Below are 27200 nucleotides of genomic sequence, written 5' to 3' on the forward strand. Positions count from 1 at the left end.
AAAGGTGAAATGACCTGCCCAAGCCACACCCCTGGCATAGAATCACTGGGAAAATGACAAGACCACTGGCTATGGAGCAAGCCACTTATCCATTACTCACTGATGATACTGGGCAAATTACTTAACCCAGTGAGCTGAGCCAGACCTCAAAAGGCTGATCTGGATTGAACTGGTGAGAAGAGTAACACAGACTTCCTCCAGGACTGCTTTCACTCACGTTTACTGTGTGACCTGGAAGCAGGAAGTGTGAAGTGTACGTACAAGATAAGGATGAAAGCAAGCTAATGCACCTTCTCCATGCCTCCCTAGTTTCTCAGGCCCTTGACTAAAGTTCAGTTGCCAGGACTCTACAGGGAGTGAAAAACCTGCCAGGTCAAGGACTCCGGAACCACAAACCATGGCCTTTTACACGCAGACTACCATAGTTGCTGCTGCTACTGCTGCTAAGTCGCTTCAGTCGTGTCCAATTCTGTGAGACCCCATAGACAGCAGCCCACCAGGCTCCCCTGTCCCTGGGATTCTTCAGGCAAGAACACTGGATTGCCATTTCCTTCTTCAATGCATGAAAGCAAAAAGTGAAAGTGAAGTCTCTCAGTCGTGTCTGACTCTTAGCAACCCCATGGACTGGAGCCTACCAGGCTCTTCCGTCCATGGGATTTTCCAGGCAAGAGTACTGGAGTGGGGTGCCATTGTAGACACTTCAATATTCCATTTCTCAATGCTCTTGAGAGCCTCAAATAGGCCAGCCTTCTATACCTGCTAAACTTCAGTTCCCTTACCTATGATACTTAATAGTATATCTATTCTAAGCCTTAGGCAAGATGGACTATGAAAAGTGCCCACTATGGTGCCTGACCCACAGAAGGTGCTTGCTAGATGGCTCTCTTAGTTGAGGAATTGACAGTAGGATTCAAGTCTCCTGATAGAAGGATGCAAGTCTCTCTCTCAGCCTAATGCTCAGCCATTTAATACACAAATGGAAACTACTATTTAGGAAACTGTTATTCACTTTGGAATGATACATTAAAGGGAGAGATAAAACTCTTTATTTGCAGAAAGCACTACATGTATAGAAGTCCTAAGAAATCTGTTTAAACTTATTATCCCATGAGTTTATCAATGTGACTGGGTTTATAATGAATTTACCATAATTAGATGCTTTCCTTTAAGTTCAATAACTTAATAGCCAGTTCAATAACATAATAAAAAGGAAATAAATTTCATTCCAAAAAAAGAAAAAGAGATGGGATGGATAAATTTAACAGAATTGCCTACGACATTTATAAAGAAGATTTAAAGACTTATGAGCCATATGTAAAGAAAACTATAAAGGTATATTAGAATGTATAAAACAAGATGAGCAAATTGAGATATATATTGTTATCATAGGCACACAAATTTTACCAAGTAAAATTTACTATTTGTTAGATGTTAAAATTCTGCATTAACAAGCCATAAGTTATGACGCTGATTTAGTTCCCAGGAAATCGTAAAACAAAGTATAATAATTAAATGATTAAAGAAGTGTGGGACATAAAGAAATAAATTTAATGTATCATATAACTATCATAATTAAGATAATATTTATTTAATAATTGCCTAATTCTATTTCCTAATTGTCTAATTATACTTTAATAATTGCCAGGGTAACTGGCAAACAAACACAAAACAAAAAGTGATTTAGATAAGCTCTTATAACACATTACAAGGGTAAGCTTTTAGTGGATTAAAAAGAGTAAATATTAGCTTTAATTCTTAGCAGAGCTATGAGGAAAAAAATCAAATATTAATGAAATCTTTAGAGGAACAGTATCTTTGAAAAGCTTAGGGCAGTAAAGAAAATCACAAAGGAAAAAATAAATAGCTCAACAACATCAAGTAAAACAATGGTTCTAACATAAAAAACTAACAAAATTAAAAGAAGAGAAACATAATTGGAAGTATCTGTATTGATCATGATAGAACAGTAGTATATATAATATATAAAAAACTTAGGCAAATTTTCAAAAATGTTAAAACCTCAAGAGATAGTCAAAGTATATAAACATACAAATCACTTATGAAGAAATACAAGTAAATTGTATACATTAATCACGTCTTAGAATATTTATAATAGCAAAATACTGAAAACAAAAAAAATCCCCAATATAAATAACAATTCAATAGACTTATATAGTCATTAGAATTGTAATTATGAAAACTTAAAAATGTTATTATTTAATGGTGGAAGGAGTCAAATAATAATTCCGCTTTATAATACACATCAAAAAGGGCAACAATGAAAATTACTATTGACAAAGGATAGTGTAATCATGGGTAATAATTTTTCTGTAAATTGAGAAGGAATAAGGAAACCCCTATACTAATAGGTGAACAAAACTAGTTATTAAACATTACAGATTCTAACACTGGTTGTATTTTTCAACATACAGATGAAAGCACAGAGTTAGAAGAAACTATAGTATTAGGGTCGAATGGTAAGTTATTAAGCTTCCTAGAGTAAGGATCTTTTACTGCTCCAGAACCCTCCAGAGAGCACTCATGTTTCCCAAAGGCACTAGAGAACGCAAGGACACATCCTGAGAATGGAGTGTGAGATTCTGCCACCTTTGTCTGTGGAGCCTTGTTCTGTGCTGTTGATACTGTTTGTCTTCCTTCCTAATGCTGTATTTTTACCATAATACTTGCTTTAAAACTTTGCCTGGATTTGGACAAATGTCTCCTTTTTCATGTGAATTCACTTTTTGTAACTTCTAGTATATTTCTATTTATTTTTATAGTCTTTGATCTTCTCTTTCACAGCCTCCTGAGTATAAGGCATAATTTAGATTTCAGTTCAGTTCAGCTGCTCAGTTATGTCCAACTCTTTTCGACCACATGGACTGCAGAATGCCAGGCCTCCCTGTCCATCACCAAGTCCCGGAGTTTACTCAACCTCACGTCCATTGAGTCGGTGATGTCATCCAACCATCTCATCCTCTGTTGTCCCCTTCTCCTCCCACCTTCAATCTTTCCCAGAATCAGGGTCTTTTCAAATGAGCCGGTTCTTCGTATCGGCTAGCCAAAGTACTGGAGTTTCAGCTTCAGCATCAGTCCTTCCAATGAATATTCAGGACTGATTTCCTTTAGGATGGACTGGTTGGATATCCTTTCAGTCTAAGGGACTCTCAAGAGTCTTCTCCAACACCACAGTTCAAAAGCATCAATTCTTCAGCACTCAGCTTCCTTTACAGTCCAACTCTCACATCCATACATGACTACTAGAAAAACCATAGCCTTGACTGGACGGACCTTGGTTGGCAAAGTAATGTCTCTGCTTTTTAATATGCTGTCCAGGTCGGTCATAACTTTCCTTCCAAGGAGTAAGTGTCTTAATTTCATGGCTGCAGTGACCATCTGCAGTGATTTTGGAGCCCAAAAAAATAAAGTCTCTCACTGTTTCCACTGTTTCCCCATTTATTTGGCATGAAGTGATGGGACCAGATGCCACAATCTTAGTTTTCTGAATGTTGAGCTTTAAACCAACTTTTTCACTCTCCTCTTTCATCAAGAGGCTCTTTAATTCTTCTTCACTTTCTGCCATAAGGGTGGTATCATCTGCATATCTGAGGTTTCTTATATTTCTCCCAGCAATCTTGATTCCAGCTTGTGCTTCATCCAGTTCAGCATTCTGCATGATGTACTCTGCATGTAAGTTAAATAAGCAGGATGACAATATACAGCCTTGATGTACTCCTTTCCCGATTTGGAACCAGCCTGTTGTTCTATGTCCAGTTCTAACTGTTGCTTCTCGGCCTGCATACAGATTTCTCAGGAGGTAGGTCAGGTGGTCTGGTATTCCCATCTCTTGAAGAATTTTCCACAGTTTGTTGAGCTAATAACTCAGAATAACAGACATGGATTTGAATCCTGACTCAGTTATGTGACTTTGGGCAAATTACTTATTTGTAAACCTTGGAAACTTATTTTATCTATAAGATGGAAATAATAATACTTCATAAGGTAATTATGAGGTTTAAACTAAAGGAGCTAATTTATGTAATGTACTTGGGTGTTATACCTACTTGGAACACTGTAAACTCCCATGTAAAGACATATAAATATGGTACCTGAAACACTAATCAAAATTTTAACTCTTAAGAAAAAACTACAACTCACAACCTTAAAATGACTCTATTTCTTTCAATACATTTGATAGGTCAGATCTTGTTATCAGAGAGTCATGGCTTAATTGAAAAAAAGAATTTCCCTTATTTTTCTGTCTTGTGTTTGCCTTTTTAAAGATGCCTTAAATCCCTTATGGATTGGAGTCATGTATAAATTGATAGAGATACAAAATTTCCTTAATCACAGCACCTAACTGAAATTTTTTATTTACTAAAATTGGAGAGAAGACAGAAAAATGCATTCATTCAGTCTTGGCTTTATGAGTTTAGTAGTCTAACCACCTCATTTCACTACTGAAGACTGTGGAATCATCAGAATCAAAATAACAAACTATTTGATACAGTTCATATTTAAACTTTTGAAATGAAAATGAATCTCAGTTGAAAAGTTCAAGTAGGGAAGAAGGGGCATTTTAAAGGAATTAAAATGTGGTGGCTCAGGTTCAAAGTAGCTGTGGTTGGCAGAAAATCAAAGCTTTCCAAGTTGTGTCTTTAGTTGTCAATGACTGGAGTGTAGGTTTTCTGTATATGTGTTTTTTAACACTCCTTGAAATTGATAAGTGTAACATGAACATTACTTGGACTTTATTTGATTTTATTTGAATTTCAACAGCTACCAACAGATGTGCTTAAAATGAATAGGCCCTGATTCCCAAATAGCACAGTATTTCACATCTATTTTAGACTATGAAATGAGAGCCGACTCCAGGAAGACAGCTCTGAACCTTTTTTCCAGCTGCAGAAATAACTCCTCTTGCTGCCCCCTGACCTACACCAAGGGAAGCTGCTTGAAAAGATATTCTTTTGCCAGTGGTCATTCTACCATTGCAAGCCACAAATGGAAAAATAAACTAATGTCTCCTTTTCAGAAAACTTATTCTCACAGCCCCCAGAACCAGGTAGATAAATAAGGAAAACCATAGATTTATTTTTAAATTCCCTTCTCATTTTCCAAAATGGTATTTTTATTACCTTAGAAAATGGGGCTTCTTTGCTGTACAATAGAAACTAACATAACATTATAAAGCAACTATATTCCAATAAAAATTAATTAAAAAAAAAAGAAAATGGGGCCTATCAACTAACAGGTCACTGTTAATCTTCTCCAAAATAAGTTAATTCATCCAAGGTTCTAGGACACCCCCCCACCCCAAATTCCTTGGGACTTTGCTCCATCAGTTAATTCCCACTTGCCTCAACCAATGCACTGTCCCTCCCATTGGTTCTCAGCCCTTACTTCAAGATGTATAAGCTCTACTCACTGGCAAGTAAAAACCTGTAACCTGAATTCTCCTCTAGCTGTTCCCCTATCTTATTTCTTCCCTTTGCACCCGAGCTTCCGGAGATGACAAATCCCTATTGAGTTAAACGGAAACTCTGACTTTGCTTTCAGACATAATAATGACTTAATTGGGTGCCTCTCTGTGTCACACACTCTGATAGGCCTTAACATATTTTTCTTGATTAAAAAATACATGAATAATTCATGCTCATTATAAGATTAAACAATTCAGAAACCGATAAAGGCAGCACCAACATCTTCCCTACGCAAGCTCCACATTATATTTGTTACAACCACCACTAGAGAGAAGACTTATTGACCATATTTCATAGATGAGAAAATTGAGGCTGAGGAAAGTTCAGAGTATACCCTGTAATGTTTAACAGAAAGAGCTTTAGAGTCTGGTTATCTGGGTTCATTTATCAACTTTGTAATTTACTATATGTCATTGATGCTTTCGAACTGTGGTGCTGGAGAAGACTCTTGAGAGTCCCTTAGACTGCAAGGAGATCAAACCAGTCAATCCTAAAAGAAATCAACCCTGAATACTTACTGGAAGGACAGGTGCTGCAGCTGAAACTCCAATACTTAGGCCACCTGATGTGAAGAGCTGACTCATTGGAAAAGACCCTGATGCTGGGAAAGATAAGTGCAGGAAGAGAAGGGGCGACAGAGGATAAGATGGTTGGACAGCTTCACCAATTCAATGGACATGAGTCTGAGCAAACTGTGGAGATAGTGAAGGATAAGGAACCCTGGTGTGCTGCAGTCCATGGGGTTGCAAAGAGCTGGACACAACTGAGCGACTGAACAACAACGTGTCTGTGAGCAAATTACTTGTTATTTCTGTGCCTCAGTTCACCTATCTGTAAAATGGGGCTAATAATAGTATCTAGTTCATAGGATGCAATGAGGATATAATATGCTAAAGCATAAAAATATCGCTGTTCCTTAAGAAAAAAATCAAAAAGAGAAATTATTTTAAAATAACAGCTAAGAAGGAAACACTAACAGCAATTAGAACAAAACTCTGTTCACCATTCTACAACTAGTATAGAGTCTGAGTTTTTAAACCTGCTGGAAATTTCTACCCCAAAACTATACTTGTATTGCAATGATGACCCCATCAGTGTACTTTGCTTTTTAAAATCACACTATTTTTTAAAAGATCCAATAATATTATTTCAATTTTTCATGATTAACTAAACTTCATTTGTTATAGTATCAATTTCATTATTTTTAATTTACCTCAAGAATGATTATGTATGTTTAACATTTAGATATTATAAACATTTTATATAGTGTTTTGACTCATATTTTAAATTTTTGAAATAGCTCTGTGTGTCCCTGGCTGATTTGGTTCCCCCTGCCATCTGGCTCTACCCCCCACCCTACACAGACCTCAGCCTCTTTACAGTTTCATTAGGCACTGGAATGTATATTTGCTTTCTGTCAGTGCTATAATGGTAGAAAATCACTAAATCATAATGATTAACTTTCCCAGCGTAAATCATTACCCACAACCTGTTAACTCAGATATTTTCTCCCTACTTCTCTATATTTATATGCTATTTCTATGAGGCAGCAGAGATGACCTCAGCTATAAAGCTACTTGGTTAATCACTCAAAACTTCTTTTTTACCATGTCCTTTGCAAACACAATTTAATGGTCTTTCTCTGGGAAACAGAGGAAATTAATGAAGTGTACATCTCCTTCTCTTGTGTACTAATACACTTTTGAGTCTTTAACATAATGCACTGAAGCCCTCGGCTTTCTAAACTGGGTGGCCTAGCCTGAAGAACAATATTTCTGTATGCTAAGTCACTAAACAAACACACTTGTTTAAAGAATTTAGGTCAAGAAAGAGATTCCTTTCAAAACAAGTAAGAACCAAACAACAATATTTGAGGAGTCAAAGAAAAATAAGACTATACAATTCACAGGCTCTCTTCATTCATCTTATATTTAGTTTTTTGAAACATCATGCTGTTTCTGTTTCCCAGAAATTTTAAACACTTCATGATTCGATGACGTGCAGATTTGTAGCTAAACTGTACTCCCCTCAAAAAGCCACCTTCTTTCTTTACTCATGTTTCTTCTTTTCTATCCTTTCTCTTTTCCGCCCCCCTTCTTTCTTCTTTCTGTCTCTAGTTGAGATTTTGTACTAGCTCTCTGTTATTTAGTCACTCAGTCACGTCCGACTCTTTGCAACCCTGTGTACTGTAGCCTGCCAGGCTTCCATGTCCATGGGATTTCTCAGGCAAGAATACTGGAGTGGGTTGCCATTTCCTTCTACAGGGGAATCTTCCCAACTCAGGGATCGAACCTGGGTCTCCTGGATTGGCAGGCACCTTCTTTATGAGCCACCAGGGAAGCCCACTAGCTCTCTTTACTCATCTTAAAAAATTTTTTTGTAGTCAGAGTGTTTCAAGCCCCAAATTAAAATCATATTTTGTTCTTTTCAGCAGTTTCTAGTCCATACTGCAGGACACAAGAAAAATAAAAGACCCCCAAAGAGAATAATATTTCACACTGAACTCAAAGAATATTATCACTACTAATTTTCCAATTAAAAAAAATACACATTTCTTACTTTTGATCAGCTAATATATGTGACTTTCTTCTGAACACCTTAAGGAAAAATATATAATACAGGCTCTGTGACGTTAATATGAAATTCTAAAGGTACCTGCCTTCTAACTAATTTAACCAAAGGTGGTGATGTTAGATAATTAACATTAAAATACAGACCCAGCTTTAAATCTCCTGACATCAGTTTAGATCACCTAATGCCCTGCATGCTTGCTGCTCATGTCATTTCCCCTTCATTCTCAAGGATTCTAGCTATTGGCTTATTCTCACTTCTTTCAGTGATTTCAGTATGCACAATGGTGATTCTTCCCACCCAGGCCTCTTGGTTCACTGATGTCCTCCCCTAAAATGACTTTGTCCTCAAGGTGCCTCATTAGAGGCCTAGTTGGATGGAGGAGTCAAGTCCTAACCAATCTCCTGCAGTCCACTCTCAGACCACTATCGCTCATCCTTGTAGCTTTCTTTGGTATTTGACCCCAGGGCCCAGGGACCCTTTGATTCCCTGGGTATTGTGATCCACTGATCAGGCCACCTTTCCACTGCCCCCAGCCCTATGTCTTTTATTGCTCTAGCTTAGATTCTCAAATCCATGATTATAATCATTCTCTTGCCCTTCATGCTTCAGTTCTAAATCCAGCTCTGCTTCTTCATGCTGCACCTGTAAACTCAATGTGGTTGCAGAAAAATTCACAACTACACTGATGTGCCTCATTCAAATTCATGATCTTAATGCTGCTTGACAATCATAGCATATGTCATCATCCTGTCACTCTTCGATTCTCCAGACAACTATTTCCTACTTGTCTCTTCCCAGAATCCTTCTGCCCCTCACCTCATCTTCTCTCACTTGAATCTTGCTTACTCCTTTACTGACTATACAGAAGCGATGTGGAAAGAATTTCATAGATTCCCTCATCACTTCTACCCACCAAACAGCATCTACACCCTCATACTTTGCCTTCCTGCTGGTTCCCACAGTGACCTTGTCATGTTCCTACTAAAGGCTGACTTTTCGTCCTCTGCTTGGACACTAGATTCCATCTGCTCTCACCTATTCAAGGACACCCCTCCAATGATTCTTCTGTCTCTCTCCTACATCATTAATTTTTGCCCACTGCTGAATCACTCACATCAGCAGGCACACAAACTGCTTTTTCTCCCATTTTAAAAACCTTTTTTGGAACCACTTTTTCCACCAGCCATCATCCCATTTCTTTAGAACAAAACTTCAAGAGTCATATATACTTGCTATTTTCACTTTCTCCCTTCTGGATTTTCTCTTAAAGACATCATAGGCCATCCCTGATGGCTCAGTGGTAAAGAATCCACCTGCCAGTGAAGGAGATGTGGGTTCAATCTCTGGTCAAGGAGGGATTTAATCCCACATGCCTCAGATCAACTAAACCTGTGGGCCACAACTATCGAGCCTGTGATCTAGAGCCCACGAGCCGCAACTCCTGAAGCCCGTGCACCTGGGAGCCTGTGCTCCACAATGAGAGAAGCCACTGCAATAAGAAGTCTGCACGCCACAACCAGAGAGTAGTCCTTGCTCAGCACAATGAGAGAAAAGCCCACGCAGCAGCGAAGACCCAGCACAGCCAAAAAATAAATGAAAAAATTTTAAAAGCCATTACAGCCAAGTTGTCACCCCACCACTCCTCCAAAACAGTTTTTGTCAAGTGATGACTCCATTTATTTCCCTTTTGGGCAAATTCCTCAAAAGAGTATCAATATTCACTGTCTCCAATTTCTTTCCTCCCATTCCCCTTAAAATCTATTCTGACCTCCATCACTTTGGTTGAAAAACCCATTGGTCAATTCTCATCTTACTTGACCCATCAACACCACATCACACAGCTGAACTTTCTTTTACACATTCGGCTTTCGGCATACTGCACATTTTCAGATTCTCTCCTCCTTCACTGGACTCCCCTTAGTCTCTTTTGCTGGTTCTTCCCCTTCTTCCTGACCTTGTAATTTTGGAGCCTCTAAGGCTTCGTCTCGGAGAAGGCAATGGCACCCCACTCCAGTACTCTTGCCTGGAAAATCCCATGGATGGAGGAGCCCGGTAGGCTGCAATCCATGGGGTCACTAAGAGTCGGACACAACTCCCTTTCACTTTTCACTTTCATGCATTGGAGAAGGAAATGGCAACCCACTCCAGTGTTCTTGCCTGGAGAATCCCAGGGATGGGGGAGCCTGGTGGGTTTCCATCTATGGGGTCGCACAGAGTTGGACACGACTGAAGAGACTTAGCAACAGCAGCAGCAGCAGCAGGGCTTGGTCTACTGCTACTCACATCCTTGGTGATTTCATCCAGCTTTAAATATTGCTTAAAATATCATGTGTGCTGATTACTTCCAAGTGTGTATCCCCATCTAGACCTCTCTTGTGCTCCAGTCTCATAATGCCCACTTGTTGTCTCAACTCTCATCCAAAGTCATCTCCAAACTTAACATGTCCAAAAGCAACTTCTGATTTTTCTGCAAAGGTCTCTTCTATTATAACATCCCTTATATCTGTGTCTGGCAGCTTCATCCTATCAATTGCTCAGGTCAAAATTCATGGAATCATCCTTGACTTCTTTCCTTCTCTTATACCCTGTATCCAGTTCACCATGAATCATGCCAGCTCTACCATCATACTATATCCACTACCCAAGTCCATTGTGGAATATCACCTTCACCTTGATTACTTTGAGAGCCTTCTAAACCATCTCCCTACACCTATCATTATCCCCACACAGTCTATTCTTCACTCAGGAGCCAGTGATCCATGCAAAATGCATCCAATTTTGAATCCTCTGCCCAAAATTCTGTAGTGGTTTCCCATATCGTTAAGAATAAAACCAAACTTCTTACAGTATCATGTAATATCCTGCTTGATCTGGCCTCTCTCATTCACCCGCTCCAGTCACAGTGATTTCCTTCTGGTTATTCCCTGAACACCCTAAGCATGTTCCTGTCATAAGGCTTCTGTTTAGCTCCTCTTTCTTCCTAGAATGCTCCTCTCAAGAATATCCACTGAGTTAAATCCTTCCTTCTTTGAATCTTTGCCAAAATATTTTCAATGAGGTTTCCTCTGACTGTGCTCAATCACATCCGACTCTTTGTGATCCCATAGACTATAGACTCAGATATGCAGATGACACCACCCTTATGACAGAAAGTGAAGAAGAACTAAAGAGTCTCTTGATGAAAGTGAAAAGGAGAGTGAAAAGCTGGCTTAAAACTCAACATTCAAGAAACAAAGATCATGGCATCTGGTCCCATCACTTCATGGCAAATAGATGTGGAAACAGTGAGAGACTTTATTTTTCTGTGGGGGGGGGTGTCCAAAATCATTGCAGATGGTCACTGCAGCCATGAAATTAAAAGACACTTGCTCCTTGGAAGAAAAGCTATGACCAATCTAGACAGCATACTAAAAAGCAGAGACATTACTTTGCCAACGAAGGTCTGTCTAGTCAAAGCTATGGTTTTTCCAGTAGTCATGTATGGATGTGAGAGTTGGACTATAAAGAAAGCTGAGCGCCAAAGAACTGATGCTTTTGAACTGTGATGCTGGAGAAGACTCTTGAGAGTCCCTTGGACTGCAAGAAGATCCAACCAGTCCATCCTAAAGGAAATCAGTCCTGAATATTCATTGGATAGTCTGATGCTGAAGCTGAAACTCCAATACTTTGGCCACCTGATGTGAAGAACTGACTCATTTGAAAAGACCCTGATTCTGGGAAAGATTGAAGGCAGGAGGAGAAGGGGACAACAGCGGATGAGATGGTTGGATCCCAACATCGACTTGGACATAAGTTTGAGCAAGCTTCGGGAGTTGGTGATGGACAGGGAAGCCTGGTGTGCTGCAGTCCACAGGGTCGCAAAGAGTCGAACATGACTGAGCAACTGAAGTGAACTGAGACTGTAGCCTGCCAGGCTCCTCTGTCCATGGGATTTCCCAGGCAAGAATACTGGAGTAGGTTGCCATTCTCTTCTAGAGGGGATCTTCCTGACTCAGGGATTAAGCCCACATCTCCTGCGCTGGCAGGCTGATTCTTTACCACTGTGCCACCTGGGAAGCCCTTTTCTCTGACTACCCTTTCAAAACCACAGTCTGCTCTCAATTCCCTACCCCCACAACTCTCAATCCCTTTACTCAACGCTATGTATTGTTTTATCCATAGCACTTATCACTTTCTAATATGTTTACTTTTTTATTATTGTCTTCTCCTCTGTTAGAAACTCCAAGAGTGAAGAAATCTTTGTTCTGTTTAATAATATATATCCTAAGAGCCTAAAATAGTAGTAGGCATGCCACAGGCACACAGTAATATGTTCCTTGAAGGTTAAGGAAGTATTTGTCTCAAACCATTTAGCCTCATGCTAATTTTGTAGGAAGTTTTTTTTTTTAACTCTTGATTCTATTTCTATGTCTATTTAGGTTTTTCACTGCATTTCAGTGTTGAGTTATATTTCCATAAATTCATATATTTCATCCAAGTTTGAAAATGTACTAGTGTAAGTTTGTCCAACATGTTCTCTTATATTTCCTTAAATCAGTACTGTGACTATATTTTCCATTCCAAATATTGTTTACTTATTCTCTCTCCTTTTATTATTAATCTTTGGTTGATACTTTTTATTTATTGTCTTTCATTAATTTCTCCTTTTATACTCATCATTACCTTTTCTCTCCTTTCTTTGGCCTAACTCTGCTGGTCTTGTACACACTACTCAACTTAGAGTCTATGATGAGTGATACAGTGCTCACCAGTATTTTCAGCTTCCTTCTCCTTGCAATCTCAGGGAAGGTTTTTACTTCTCCGACCCCTTAAAGTTAGGCAAGGCCATCTGACTAGCTCTGACCAATGACATATGTCACTTTTAATGGAAACATTTAAAACCCTATGCATGGGGAATGTTCCCTTCAATAAATACTGCTTGGTAATTCAGTCAGTCATATGGGGGAAAAATGAATCTTGACTCCTATCACACCATTGGCAAAAAGTAACTCCAAATGGACTGTAGATATAAATGAGAACAATAATAAAAAGGCAAGATTTCTTAACAGGGCATAAAAAACACTGATCTAAAGGGGAAAAATGATAAATTAGAATATATGATTAAAAACTTTTGTTCATTAAAAGATATCACTGCTGCTGCTGCTGCTGCTAAGTCGCTTCAGTTGTGTCCGACTCTGTGCGACCCCATAGACAGCAGCCCGCCAGGATTCCCCATCCCTGGGATTCTCCAGGCAAGAACACTGGAGTGGGTTGCCATTTCCTTCTCCAAGACAGTGAAAAAGTAACTCAGAGGGGAGAAGATATTTGCAATACACAGATCTGGAAAATGACTTGTATCTAGCATGTACAATGGATTCCTACAACACAAAAAATACAGAATACACAATAGAAAACGTGGAGAGAAGACTCAGACTTAACACAAACCCGGATATCCAAATGGTAAAATCAGAACCACATGAAAGATTCTCAGTTCCTCAGACGTTAGGTACACGCACATTAAAACCACTCTGTGACAATATCACACATGCACCAGAATACTGAGAACAAAAGGGATGGCAGAAGCCACAGAACTGGACCAGATGAGATGGAGAGTGAGTGTCTACAGACAGGGGTGAGTATCGGGAAGTTGAAGGGTGGGTCTCCTGAGACTGCAGGGTGGGTGGTGCAATCCCCTGGTTTGCATGAGTGAGTCTTTTGTAAGGAAAACAGATGCCAACCAACAGCTGGTCAGGCTGCTGCCTACACGAGCATCCCTGTTAGAGCCAAGGGATCCTTCCTCCCTAAGCCCATACCTTCACTACTCCTGACCACGCCCTGGGAGAAACGGGCCGCAGCAGTGCCAGAAGCTTCTAGAGGAAACCCAGGTGCTGGTGGAGATGAGTGAAGGCAGCTTGGAGACTGTTGCGCTCCCACCGCTCCAGCTTCCGGAGAAGGGGGCGCACCCCGGGCCCCCGCGGACTCCAATCCTACTCCCCAGCTCCCAGTTGCTGGGGCTCACGGTCGTGGAGTGGCCCGAGTGGGACTAGAGGCAGTCGGGCCACCCAGGGAGGGCAAGGAAGCAACCTCTGCCTCTGGGGCAGTCAACAGCAGCCTGGAAAATGGTTTTCAGTGTGAAACTGGCGGGGAGAAGGCCCTAGAAACCTGTGACAGCGGGAGATCAGGCTGAGCTGACGGCTGGAGGGAAGGCTGCGGAAGCTAAGACCGAAAGGCGCCCCATCTTCTCAGAAGCAGTGACCCAGGAGGAGAGGGTTGAAGTGGAGAAGCCGGTGGGTGAGGAAAGGGAAGTGGTGGAGGAACACAGAGGGGTAAAGGAGGCAAAGGACGAGGCAGGGCCCCCAACCCGGAGTGAGGGTCTCCTCCTGAAGGCCCTGGAGTCCAACCAGCTGGAAGTGGACGCTGGGCACGCGCAGGCTGAGCCGGCCCTCCTCCAGGTGGAGCGCAGGTACAGGCACCTGGGTCAGCACTACCTCCAGTGGAGGAAGCACGTCATTCGGTACATCCCCGGCTTCTGGGTCACTGCCTTTCGGAACCACCCGCAGCTATCTGCCCTGATTAGAGGCAGAGATGCAGAGATATTCAGCTACTTAGCCAATCTGGAGGTGAAGGAGCTCAGACATCGTAGGATGGGCTATAAATTCAAGTTCCTCTTTCGAAGAAACCCATACTTCAGAAACAAGTGGCTTGTGAAGGAATACGAGGTCACACCCTCCGGCCAAGTGGTCTCTCTTTCCACTCCGATCATATGGCACCCGGGTCATGAAGCCCAGGTCTTCCTTTATAGGAACCAAGACCTCATGTGTGGTTTTTTTGCCTGGTTTTCAGACAACAGCCTTCCAGAGTCTGACAGGATTGCTGAGATTATCAAAGAGGACCTCTGGCCAAAGGCACTGCAATACTACCTATTGGATGAACAGCCCCATTGAGCTAGACTTCTCCAGATAAGGGAACCAGTGGAGACCCCCAGGCCCCCTGGGTTCCAATCTGGCTAACCTTTGCTCTTAGGAATACTCCCACACAGGTCTCCTGCCACCTCCTGCCCGACCTGGGCCTTGGCTACAGCAAGGGTATGCCTTTTACTGGTTTTGTGCTGACCTTTCTACACCTTCCCTCCACTGGACATTCAGTTCTCTTAGCTTTCAAGACTGAGACCTTCGTGGCCGTGCTGCTCCACTTCCCATGGTCTTCTTGATGTCCTGTGTTAATACTACATGTGGCACCGTGGTGGCTCACCTTCTTCTAAGCCAAACAAATTTAGACTTCTCTGCCTTTGTCAGCACTGCTTGGACACTGTTCCCAAGGCTTCTGGTCTAGTTACTACCACCTGGATTTTCAGCTATGTTTAAGAGCCTGTTTTACTCATTCTGCTCTGCACATGGCCTGTGGACAACTGCTGGGCAGTAAATAAAGTCAAGAGAGAACAGCAGTGGGCTGCTTGGTCTCTGATTTATGCAACCCCCTTGCTCTTCCTGCTTCTCTGATCACCTATTGCTGCCTGCAACAGGATACACCCACCCCCTTAGGCTGCCACCTGCTGGATGAACATTTTCTAGACCTTGTCAGGTCCATTTTCTAGTTTTTGGTAAACAACAATCTTCAGAATTGGTGGTAGACCCAGGTTTCCTGCCAGCATGTAAAAGACCTTTCTATTTCTCCTCTGGGCTTTGCTGGTGGCTCAGATGGTAAAGAATCCGCCTGCAATGTGGGAGACCTGGTTTGACCTGGATTTGGAAGATCCCCTGGAGAAGGGAATGGCTCCCCACTACAGTATTTCTACTCTAAAAGAACTCAATTCCTCACCATCACTCAGGAACCCTACTTTTACTGTCAGGCAAGTGGTTGAGGAGACAAGTTAGACTCATCTACATGGCAAGGATAATGATGGTGTTTGACAAGTATCAGGTTTTCTCAGCCTCAACCAGTAAAGCCATACAAAGGTTAGATACTTTCATTTGTCTCCCTTCTTCATCCTGAACATGATGAAGAGCCAGCAGTGCCAGGGCAGACAAACAGTTCCTCTTCTCTTTCTCCCTCTCTTTCTTATATCTCTCCTATCTCTTTTTCAAAAGTGGTAGCTCAGAAACATCTGCAGAAGCAGGCTTTGCGGTTTAACTTGTGTGTGCGTGCTTAGTTGCTTCAGTTGTATCCAACTCTCTGCGACCCCATGGACCATGGCCTGCCAGGTTCCTCTGTCCATGGGATTCTCCAGGCAAGAATACTGGAGTGGGTTGCCATTTCCCTCTCCAAATCTGACCTGAGACGAGCCAAAACGACCGCCACGAGGAGGCGGTTTAACTTGGCTCTTGACTATTTCAAGAGGCAGAGTGGTGGTCCTGTAAAGGAGACTACCAGAGCCCTTACTCCCCTCTGCCTTCTTCCCAGTCCTCACCCATCCATAGCAATACCTAGACAGTTGGAAGAAAGGTAGACGTATATGGAATGAATGGATGGGAGAACTGAAGAGACAGGTGAGTGCCCGCCCTAAGAAAGAAAACTGAACAGACACCCAGAGGCAGAAATGACCCAGGGAAAATATGGGCCTAGAATGAAACCTGGATTGACTGAGAGCCTTCAAGGAAGGAATATCTTCTCTTATCAGTGGTGATGGAAGGAGAAATATTTTTCTCAAGATTGGGATGGGAGAACTGAAGGTGGTTGAAGTGCTAACTATGTTGCTGAAAGATGGGTTCTTTAAAGAAATTCAAACAATGCAATTATGTGGAAGATTAATACTGTGCCCTTAATTTCACTAGTATTTATTAAAACCCTATTACTCTCTCTCTTTCTGTTTACTGGGAAGATGCGGCTGTATAGGTTTTCTTTTGCTTTCAGTTGAGAACATTTGAAAGAATGCTAATTTCTTTCTTGTACAATATGGAAATTTTTGTGAATATTCATGATGATTTTCAACTTGTTTCTGTTAAAACTGTATCTTTAGAAGTAAAATTGAATAACTTGGTCTTGCCAGACTCTGAAGACTTTGGAAATTATTGTCTTTATAGAAAAATAACACACAAAAATTTGTGGCTCTGACTGTCTTCACAATTTATCCTGGTAACAACTTAATAATTGATGTATCTCTCTCTGAATGGCAGAAATACTTGGGAGGTTTCTCTGTAAAATTGGAAGAGTACTATTGGCATATTTTTCTTTCCTTATATGCATGTTGGTAAAATAAAAGCTTGTCAGTGTAAAAAAATAAACTAAAAAGATGGAAAATAGCAAGGGTGGAAAAATACACAGAAAAATCAGAATGCATGCACACTGCTATTGGAAGAGTAGCTTGGTACAAATACTTTAGAAAATTGATTGGCAGTGTCTATGCACACCCTCTGATCCAGCTCTGGGAACATACCCAATAGAAATACATACATATATATTCAAAGACATGCATGGAAGTGTTTATAACAGCACAGTTCTAATAGCAGGAACTGCCCCCAGAATCCATCAAGAGCAGAAAAAGTAAGTTTTAAAATACTTACATGATGGAATGCTATGAGAAAATTTTAAAACTTTGCTTATATGAAATATTACAAATAGATCTCACAAACATAAGCTTGGATGAAAGAAGCTAGATATAAGAGTGCATGCATGCCAAGTTGCTTCAGTCATGGCCAAATCTGTGCGACCCTATGGACTGCAGCCCACCAAGCTCCTCTGTCCACGGGATTCTCCAGGCAAGAATACTGGAGTGGGTTGCCATGCCCTCCTCCAGGGGATCTTCCCAACCCAGGGATCGAACCCGGGTCTCTTACACTTACCTGCATTGGCAGGTAGATTCTTTACCACTAGCACCATCTAGGAAGCCCCAGACACAAGAGTACGTGCTGTATAATTCCATTTATATATGAATTTTAAGAACAGATAAAACAAATCTATGGTGGTAGAGGTTGAAATAGTGATTCTACAAAGAACAGTGAAGAGTCTGAGATTTTATTCTGCTTACAAACTATTATTTCAGTCTGCCTAGTTAATGGATGATGAGCAACAGACAAAGAACCTTACAACTCAAAAGTCTATGTCAGTAGACTTCTTGACCCCTACTTCCTAATTATGCAATATGAAGAAAGCCAGGTGACATGTGCACAAATACTGGGCGGCATTACAGGAGAGGAACCTGAGTTTAGGTCACCACAGCCTTTCATAATGGGAAGTGAACATGCTTACCCTTTGCATTGAAGGGAGAAATCTTTAATTCATTAAACAGTATGAAAGTGTTAGTCACTCAGTCATATCCAACTCTTTGTGGTCCCACTGGACTCTGTAGCCTACCAGGCTCCTCTGTCCATGGACTTCTACAGCCATTCCTTTCTCCAGGGGATCTTCCTGACCCAGGGATCAAACCTGGGTTTCCCACATTGCAGGCAGATTCTTTCCCATCTGAGCCACCAGGGAAGTCCCATCAAACAGTATAATAAAAGACAATAATAAGAGAAACAATTTTTCTATATTTTCAAGACTTAAGCAAAACTGCCCTTTCCTCTAGAGAAAAACATGCTCTGTTGTCTTTCAAGGCTATTTAAATAAGTTTGAAAAGATACTCTGAACAAAGGCAGGCAGTACCTCTGCTCACAAGATAGGCAGAAATATCAGAGACCCATGATCACTGTCTCCCCAACAGCTGCAGAGGGTGGAAGGGCTGCTTATCTCAATGACTGGAAGGCAGTGTGATGGTAGAGTCTGAAGGGCTGGAGATGTCTGTCTTTATCTGGATGCTAGATACATGGGTGTATTCAATTTTCAGTGCTTGAGTTGTGCACTTGTGAAACGTATTTTTCTATATGCATATTTAATAAAATATGCCTACTTTAGGAAAAAAAATTTAAAAAGAAACCCAAATTAAGCAAAGAAAAATTTTAAAAAAACCCACCATTTTTCTGGAACTTTAATGCGAGAAGATGATTGGCCAGTTTAAAAGTATGTTCAGATTTTTTGGGGGTAGGCTATAAGTCCATGTATTAGATTTCTAATAGGATCATTTTCTATACCACAAATGGTTAAAATCCATTTCCAGGGGGGAAATTTTTTATCTTGGTATGTGACATCAACCTTTAGTATTTATATTGCTCCTGCTCATTTTACCAACTGAATTTTATCAGAGTTGAGTTGTAAAACAGTTGATTAATCATGACTTGTGATGGTTCATTTTCAAAGCTTGGTTCTTCCAGCTAAATAAATGATAAAATTCACATATTACTTAACTCTGTTGTTCAGCAAAGATGATGCTATTTCTGAGACTTGGCCCCTTCATATACTTGCTTCTTAAAATGGTCTGTATCAGTTTCATATCCTTTCTTTTAAGCCCTCCCTTTATTTGAGATATAAATATTTCACTGAGTTAAAAACAGAATTTCAAACTATACCTTTGGCACATGCCATACAAGACGGCAGTATTAATAGCAACAAAATCTTCTGCAAAACTAAAGAAAGCATTTGGTTTGGCTTATTTGAACAAAATCTTTCCATTTCTGTATATAACAAGATATATGGGGACAGTAAGGATACTTCAGAGCTTAAAATGGCAGATTTTTTAACATAAAGGATATAAAAACATGTAATAATATATAAGATCAACTTACTGCCTTTGAAACATAAGGTAGATTTAATTAGACTTTTTATAATTCTTACTATCAATTCATATCACACATTTTAATTTTAAATGGCATCCACATGGATGACTTGCCCTGAATTTTCCAATGGCAAAATTTTCTCTTTGCTATTGGTAGCTGGAAGCAAAAGAGACATAGGATTCAATTTCAGAATTCTAAAATTCAAGTTTAGTCTATCTTACCAAAATAGATGAGGATGGGAAAGGTGGTGGGTCGGATTTTTCAATTTAGCATTAAACTAGGGTCTAGAGTGTTAAACTAATAGTGCACTGAGTTATAAGTTGGGACACCTGGGTACCTGGGTTCTAAAGGGCTCTGCCATAAACCAGTGCTGTGCTAAGTCGCTTCAGTCATGTCCTCTGTCCATGGGGATTCTCCAGGCAAGAATACTGGAATGGGTTGCTATGCCCTCCTCCAGGCAATCTTCCTGACCCAGGGATTGAACCTGGGTCCCCTGCATTGGTAGGCGGGTTCTTTACCACTAAGCCACCTGGGAAGCCCCCAAGCTAGGCAAATGAATTAATTCTGAAGACACAGTTTTCCTTATCTTTTCAACAAGTTTGAAATATCTTTTCTTCTAAATCTGAAGATTTACTTACCCTTAAATATAAGCCTTCCCCAAGGTTCTATAGCCTGCCCTGCTTACTTTAATCTCTGCTCTTCCTGGGTGACCTTAGCCACTTCCAGAGCTTCCGCCATCACCTTTGAGAAAAGGACTCAAATTGGAATCTCCAACCCTCAATCCAAGACCAGGGTCTGACCTGTCCATTTGCACAGTGTTTCCAGAATTGCTCTCTTCCTTTCTCTATCTGATTTTACGTCAACATCTCTTGTCTATATTACTAGAAATCCCCAGGCTTCCCTTCTTGAATCTGATCTTTCTCTTCCCATCATTCACACTACTGACAAAGTGATCTAATCCCTTTTGCACAAATATCTTTGCACCACTGTGGAGGAGACATGGGTTCGATCCTAACCTGTAAGACCCCACATACCACTGAGCAACTAAGCCCATGCGCCACAATGATTGCACCTGTGCTCTGAAGCCTGGGAACCACTACCCAAGTGCCGCAACTACTGAAGCCTGCATGCCCTAGAACCTGTGCTTCACCACAAGAAGCAACTGCAATAAGTCCATGGACTGCAACTAGAGAGTAGAGAGTTGACCGTGCTCATGGCAACTAGAGAAAAGCCCACACAGCAACGCAGACCCAGCACAGTAAAAAATAAAGTCATAAAACAAAAGCACCGCTGCCTACAGAAGAGAGTCATAACACCTTACTATTGCATTCAAGGTCAGTTCCAGTCAAGCCCCTGTCCAACATTCTTGCCAGAGTCCACTCACATTGGAGTCTGTGCTGTTCCTCAAGTAGCCCATGCACAGTCCTGCCTCTGTGCCTTTGCTCAAGATGTTCCCTCATCGTGGATTCTCTTCCTATCTTATGTTTGGAAATCCGACCATTCCTTCTGAATTCAATTCAAATGCCATCTCCCCTAAACAGCCTCTGAAACCTCCTACTTCCCACAGAATTTATTTCATACATGTTTATATTTGTTACTTCTTTGTATGTGTTTGTAGTTTATATGCCCTTTTTCTCAATTTTAAATTATTTAAGGGCAAGATCATGTTCAGGTATTTTCTGTGTATGTGTGATGACTAATACATGGTCCCTGACCTCAAGCAGCCTATAGTATTGCATAGGAGACAATGTACAGCATAAAAAATACTAAAATAAGGGTAAGCATAGGGTTCCACAGGACTGTATAAGAGGACTATTTCCCACACCAAAAGGTTAGGGGTACTAAAGAAGGCATATATTACACAAAGGTGGCTTTTAAGTGCCTTCCTAGATACCATATGGTAAGCTTCTTCACAGTATGGAATCTATTTTTTCATCTATACTCCTTAAGGATACATATGTTTAGGACAAATTAGGCACTCCAAAATTACTTAATGATTGTGTAAGCAAAAAATGCCCGAATCCTTTATAGTTCTAATGTGTAGAGTATGCATCATATTAGTCTTTTGTACTAGTTTATTCCACTGAGTGGACAATGATAAAAAATTAATTGGCTACTGAAAACTTAATTTTAAAAAGATGATAACATAATTTTAGGCTTGACGTTTTAGATAAAGTGTTAATTTCCATGCCTGTCCATATAATTCCCAAGAAACAAGAGTCAGGGCAGATTTCAGGCAAATCCTCACAAGTGTCTTAGTTCTAAGTCTCAGAAAGGAGGTTATGTCGATAACTGAGCTATTTCGCAATTATAGATCAATTGAGTCAAAATAATTATATTTGTTCCATGACCTGTAATTTTATGTAATTTAAAGAAAAACAGCAGCCTTTATTATAGCCCTTCAGTCCAGTTCAGTTACTCAGTTGTGTCCAACTATTTGTGACCCCATGGACTGCAGCACACCAGGCTTCCGTGTCCATCACCAACTCCCGGAGCTTGCTCAAACTCATGTCCATCAAGTTGGTGATGCCATCCAACCATCTCATCCTCTGTCATCCCTTTCTCCCCGCCTTCAATCTCTCCCAGAACCGGGGTTTTTTCCAATGAGTCAGTTCTTTGCATCAGGTGGCCAAAGTACTGGAGTTTCAGCTTCAGCATCAGTCCTTCCAATGAATATTCAGGACTGATTTCCTTTAGGATGGACTGGTTTGATCTCCTTGCAGTCCAAGGGACTCTCAAGAGTCTTCTCCAACACCATAGTTCAAAAGCGTCAATTATTTGGTGTTCAGCTTTCTTTATATTCCAACTCTCACATCCATACATGAGTACTGGAAAAACCATATCTTTGACTAGATGGACCTTTGTCGGCAAAGTAATGTCTCTGCTTTTTAATATGCTGTCTAGATTGGTCATAGCTTTTCTTCCAAGGAGCAAACGTCTTTTAATTTCATGGCTGCAGTGACCATCTGCAGTGATTTTGGAGCCCCAAAATATAAAGTCTCTTACTGTTTCCATTTTTTCCCCATCTATTTGCCATGAAGTGATGGAACTGGATGCCATGATCTTAGTTTTTTGAATATTGAGCTTTAAGCCAACTTTTTCACTCTTATCTTTCACTTTCATCAAGAGACTCTTTAGTTCTTCTTCATTTTCTGTCATAAGGGTGGTGTCATCTGCATATCTGAGGTTACTGACATTTCTCTTAGTAATCTTGATTCTAGCTTGTGCTTCATCCAGCCCAGTATTTCGCATGATGTACTCTGCATATAAGTTAAATAAGCAGGGTGACAATTTACAGCCTTGATGTACTCCTTTCCCAATTTGGAACCAGTCTGTTGTTCCATGTCCATTATATGTTTTTCCATAATGTCCATGTCCATTATAGCCCTTAACAACAGGCTATACATTGGAAGGACTGATGCTAAAGCTGAAACTCCAATCCTTTGGCCACCTCATGCGAAGAGTTGACTCACTGGAAAAGACTGATGCTGGGAAGGATTGGGGGTGGGAGGAGAAGGGGACGACAGAGAATGAGATGGCTGGATGGCATCACTGATTCGACGGACATGAGTTTGAGTGAACTCTGGGAGTTGGTGATGGACAGGGAGGCCTGGTGTGCTGTGATTCATGGGGTCACAAAGAGCCAGACACAACTGAGCCACTGAACTGAACTGAATTGATACTAATAATAGTTCTCATTTATTAAGGGCTACATCATAGTTTCACTTTCCTAAGCACTTCATGTACATTATTCTCTTAATCCTTATAAAACTCTACAAGGTATTCCTGATTCCATTTGGCAGATTAAGAAAAGCCATTTAAAGTCAGGATTCAAACCCAACTCTGACTCCAGAATCCAGTAACTATATACAGATAGGAATGCTATCAATATCTTTTTACAGTAGAAAATAATTTGCCAAATGGATAAGATTTTTCCCATTTGTATACAAATTTTCTTAGCATACAAAATGTTTACTAATTTTGATGTTTATTAATGAAAGTTATGACACATCAAAATCAGAAGTACAATACTTCTGATTGTTTTTTCCTTTAAGGATTGTAAACATGTTTTGACCTAATTTCCTTGGCAATATGAATACCACCCACAAATGAATACAAGACACAGTGGCATTTTTTGACATATCTGTTGGTTCATATCTCTTTGCTAAAGCCACTGTCACAGCTGAAGCATATTTTCAGGTGTTCAAGTGGTTCCAACAAGTTTTTAGCCTTAATTCCAGGAGTAACCAGAAGTAACTGGAAGACAACACACTTTGTCCAAGAAGACCAAATAGCAGAGGTCTTCTGAGTAGGGAAGGGATTATGTCACTGTCTAAAAATCCTTAATAAACTTGGCTCCTTGGCAATGGGGAAGAATTCAGAGCCAACAGCACATATGAGATCCCAACAATGTGATGGAAACAAAGGGATAAATGGGAACATCTCAAGCAAAATGCACAATGGAGGAGAAAAATATTCATAAAAAATTTTCAGTGTTAATTTTGTGTATCCAAAAGAACACTGGTGTGAGACCCAAGATAAAATGATTTTTAGTTCCAGCTTGTTTTCCAGTCTAATTTTGTGACTTCTGGAGGAAGTAATTAAAATTTATTACTGTGATTCAGTTTATTACTCATGATAGGAGTGAGGTAGACTAAAAAGTCTTCAGTTTCCTTTTAGAACTTTGATCTTATCATGCTAGGGAGACTGCAAATACACACCCCTCGGGCTTTATTATTTAGAGATAGGTTTAAACTTAATAAAGAAATTAGATGGACACCTTCTTATCTTGATAAAATATACCCTGGTCTTAAAGTGATCATCATGCCTACTGGGGCAATAGTAGAGGCATTCCCACTAAAGTCAGGAACAAAGAAGGATGTCTGCTTGTCACCACAATTATTTAACAGACAATATGGTTAATAAGAGAAATAAACTAAAAGTATAGAAATTCAGAGAAGGAAATAAAATCTATCACAATTTGTGATCATTATGGAAAAACTGACTTAGTCAACTGGAAAGGTACTATAAACAGGAAGTTTAGTTAAGGTAGCATGATACAGAATTACTATAGATAGATATCAATACATTCAGATGAACAAACATAGTGAGTTTAATAGTGAAATGGGGAAGACTCCATTTACAATAGCAACAGTGAAAGATGAAATATCTAAGGAAAAAAACTTAAGAAATATGTAAGATTTACGAATACAATTTTAAAGCATTCTTGGAGGAGACCAAGAGAACAGCATACCAAGTTTTTAGATAGGATGTCTCAACCTCATAAAGTTGTCCTTCCTAAGCTAATTTAGAAATTTATTGTAATTACAATATGAAGGCCAAAAACTGAGCAAGGGGTGAGGGAGAGACAAGCAAATTTCAAAATACATTTTTTTTTAAATGGCAAGGAAAGCCCTTAAAATAAATAGAAATGAAGGGGTTACACATTTAATGTAAAGCTACATACAAGAGTAAACCAATCAATAGGATGGAACAAGAAGTTTAGAAATAGACCCCAGTGCATACAGAATATGGTATATGATAAATATGGCATCTGAAATCAGTGCAGAAAAGAAAAACAACTCAAAAAATTGTCTTCAGACAGCTGGAGAGTCATTTGTAATAAAATTAAGCTGGATTCATGTCTGATGCTATACAACCAGGTAAATTCCAAAGGAGCAAAGATTTAAATTTTAAAAAATATAAAATCCTAAAAATACTATAAGAACAAAAGAGACCTTCTTTATTAACTTGGAGTGGGGAGATCTTTCTACTATGTAAAATCTGGAGGCATAAAGGGAAAATATTGATAAATATACCTACTTGAAAAAACTTTTTAATCTACATGGTAAGGATAAAATCCATAAGAAAGTCAAAAGAAAAATCACAAACTGAAAATGCATAAATTCATAACAAGCAGATTTTTAGAATGGTGAGAAAGGGCTACAAATTACTGATTCAGGGATTTGCCAAAAAAGGAAGTTAACGTCAGATTATGCAGTTGGCCATCGGTATCTGCATCCAAAGATGGTATTCTACATCCAAAGATTCAACCAACTGCAGACTGAAATATATATTTAATTCCAGGAAGTTCCAAAAGCAAAACTTGAATTTGCCATATGCCAGCAACAATTTACATAGCATTTACATTGTATTAGGTATTGCAGGTAATGTAGAGATGATCTAAAATATTCAGGAGAATGTGCATAGATTATATGCAAACACTACACCATTTTATATAAGTGCCTTGAGCATCCTCAGATTTTGGTATCAACAGGGAGCCAATCCCACTTGAATACTGAGAGCTGACTGTATACTTTACCTAAAGCACCAAGTATATGTCAGACACAATCCTATTTTCCATTTTAATGGAAAAAAACAATAATCACACCACCACTGGGGTAAAATGAGTAGCAAGCTTACAGTTGTCTCAAGGACATCAGTGATGGGCCGGGTCACCTCAGGATTACTAATTCTGTAAACGTATTCTACTTATAAAAACCTGGTTGTTCCATCCTGTTTGATACTATGCTGTAATTGCTGCAGACTGCAATGACTGCCCTGTGAAAGTCATTTCTGCAGTAGTATGTGTGAGTTTGCACAGATTAACTCGAATGTTATGAATACGGCCAACCAGCCATTATGTTCACCAAGCATGCAATGAGGTTGTCATGGTGTCTGCACTTTCATTGGGCCTGTTAAAAATACACATGTAACTTCTCTCATATACTATTAGCTCATCCAAAATAGCTTCATACTTCTAACAGCAATACATTTGATGAATAAATCGGTACTATATGATTTATCTCTTGAACAGAAATTTTATTTGATCATTCAGAAGTATATAACTACTTCCGCTCCTCCTGACGTAAGTCTCTATCACATAGAGGAAAAAATGTAAAACCGCAGAACTTTTTGCAGTATCTTCCCCCAAGTGACTTCAGATAGAAACAACACAATAATATCAGAGGTTTCACTTAAAGAAATTTGAGGGAAATCCCAGGGTTATTGCACCTGGAATCTTCTCAGTTAATTTTTTTCAAGCTAGGTCTACCTCTTGAGCACCTGAGAACACATTTCAAATACATTTTACTAATAGAAGGTTTATTTCTTAGGTTCAATATCACATTTAAAGCAGCTGGAAATTTTAGAACAGTCCAAGTACACACTTGGCTATTTCCATGGAAATTTGGATGAGGGTCAGCTGGCATATGTCATAAATAGTTTTCCATGATATGCCAAAATTACAGATTAATTTAATTTATAATAACTGAATTGACTTCATTAAAAATCTTTCATTTGCAGGCATTTGCTCAGAGGATGTAGGGTGTTCCACTCTGGGACTCCTTGCTCCAAGGGTGAAAAGAATATAATCCATGGACCATGTCTATGGCCACTTGCTCTCTAGCTAGCCAAAGGCAGAGAAAAGAACAAAAATAAAGGCTACCAGATTAAAAGTGAAGATTTTACCAAGAAAAATAAAAAGTTGTGAAACCTCTTTACTTCAGTAAGAATCAAACTCATCCCTTCAGCCTGACTGTTTTCTTTCCTGAATTGCTAGATCTGGATTCCATGG

At 39.8% G+C, this 27200-nt stretch overlaps 2 protein-coding genes across 4 annotated transcripts in view; one reads left to right on the top strand and one right to left on the bottom strand.

Annotated features, from left to right (window-relative positions):
• The window catches only part of ACYP2 (acylphosphatase 2), a 177153-nt gene that overhangs the window by 38827 nt on the left and 111126 nt on the right, over positions 1–27200 (bottom strand). The window lies entirely within an intron of this gene.
• Positions 13582–15046, top strand: TSPYL6 (TSPY like 6). Its single transcript, XM_088841694.1, is given in 5 exon segments — positions 13582–13690; positions 13843–13878; positions 13881–13991; positions 13994–14216; positions 14218–15046. Coding segments are annotated over 5 exon segments (1308 nt in total).

The sequence above is a fragment of the Moschus berezovskii genome, chromosome 11, assembly GCF_049115385.1.
Source record: "Moschus berezovskii isolate FMDL1 chromosome 11, NW_MosBer_1.0, whole genome shotgun sequence".
Classification (NCBI taxonomy): Eukaryota; Metazoa; Chordata; class Mammalia; order Artiodactyla; family Moschidae; genus Moschus; species Moschus berezovskii.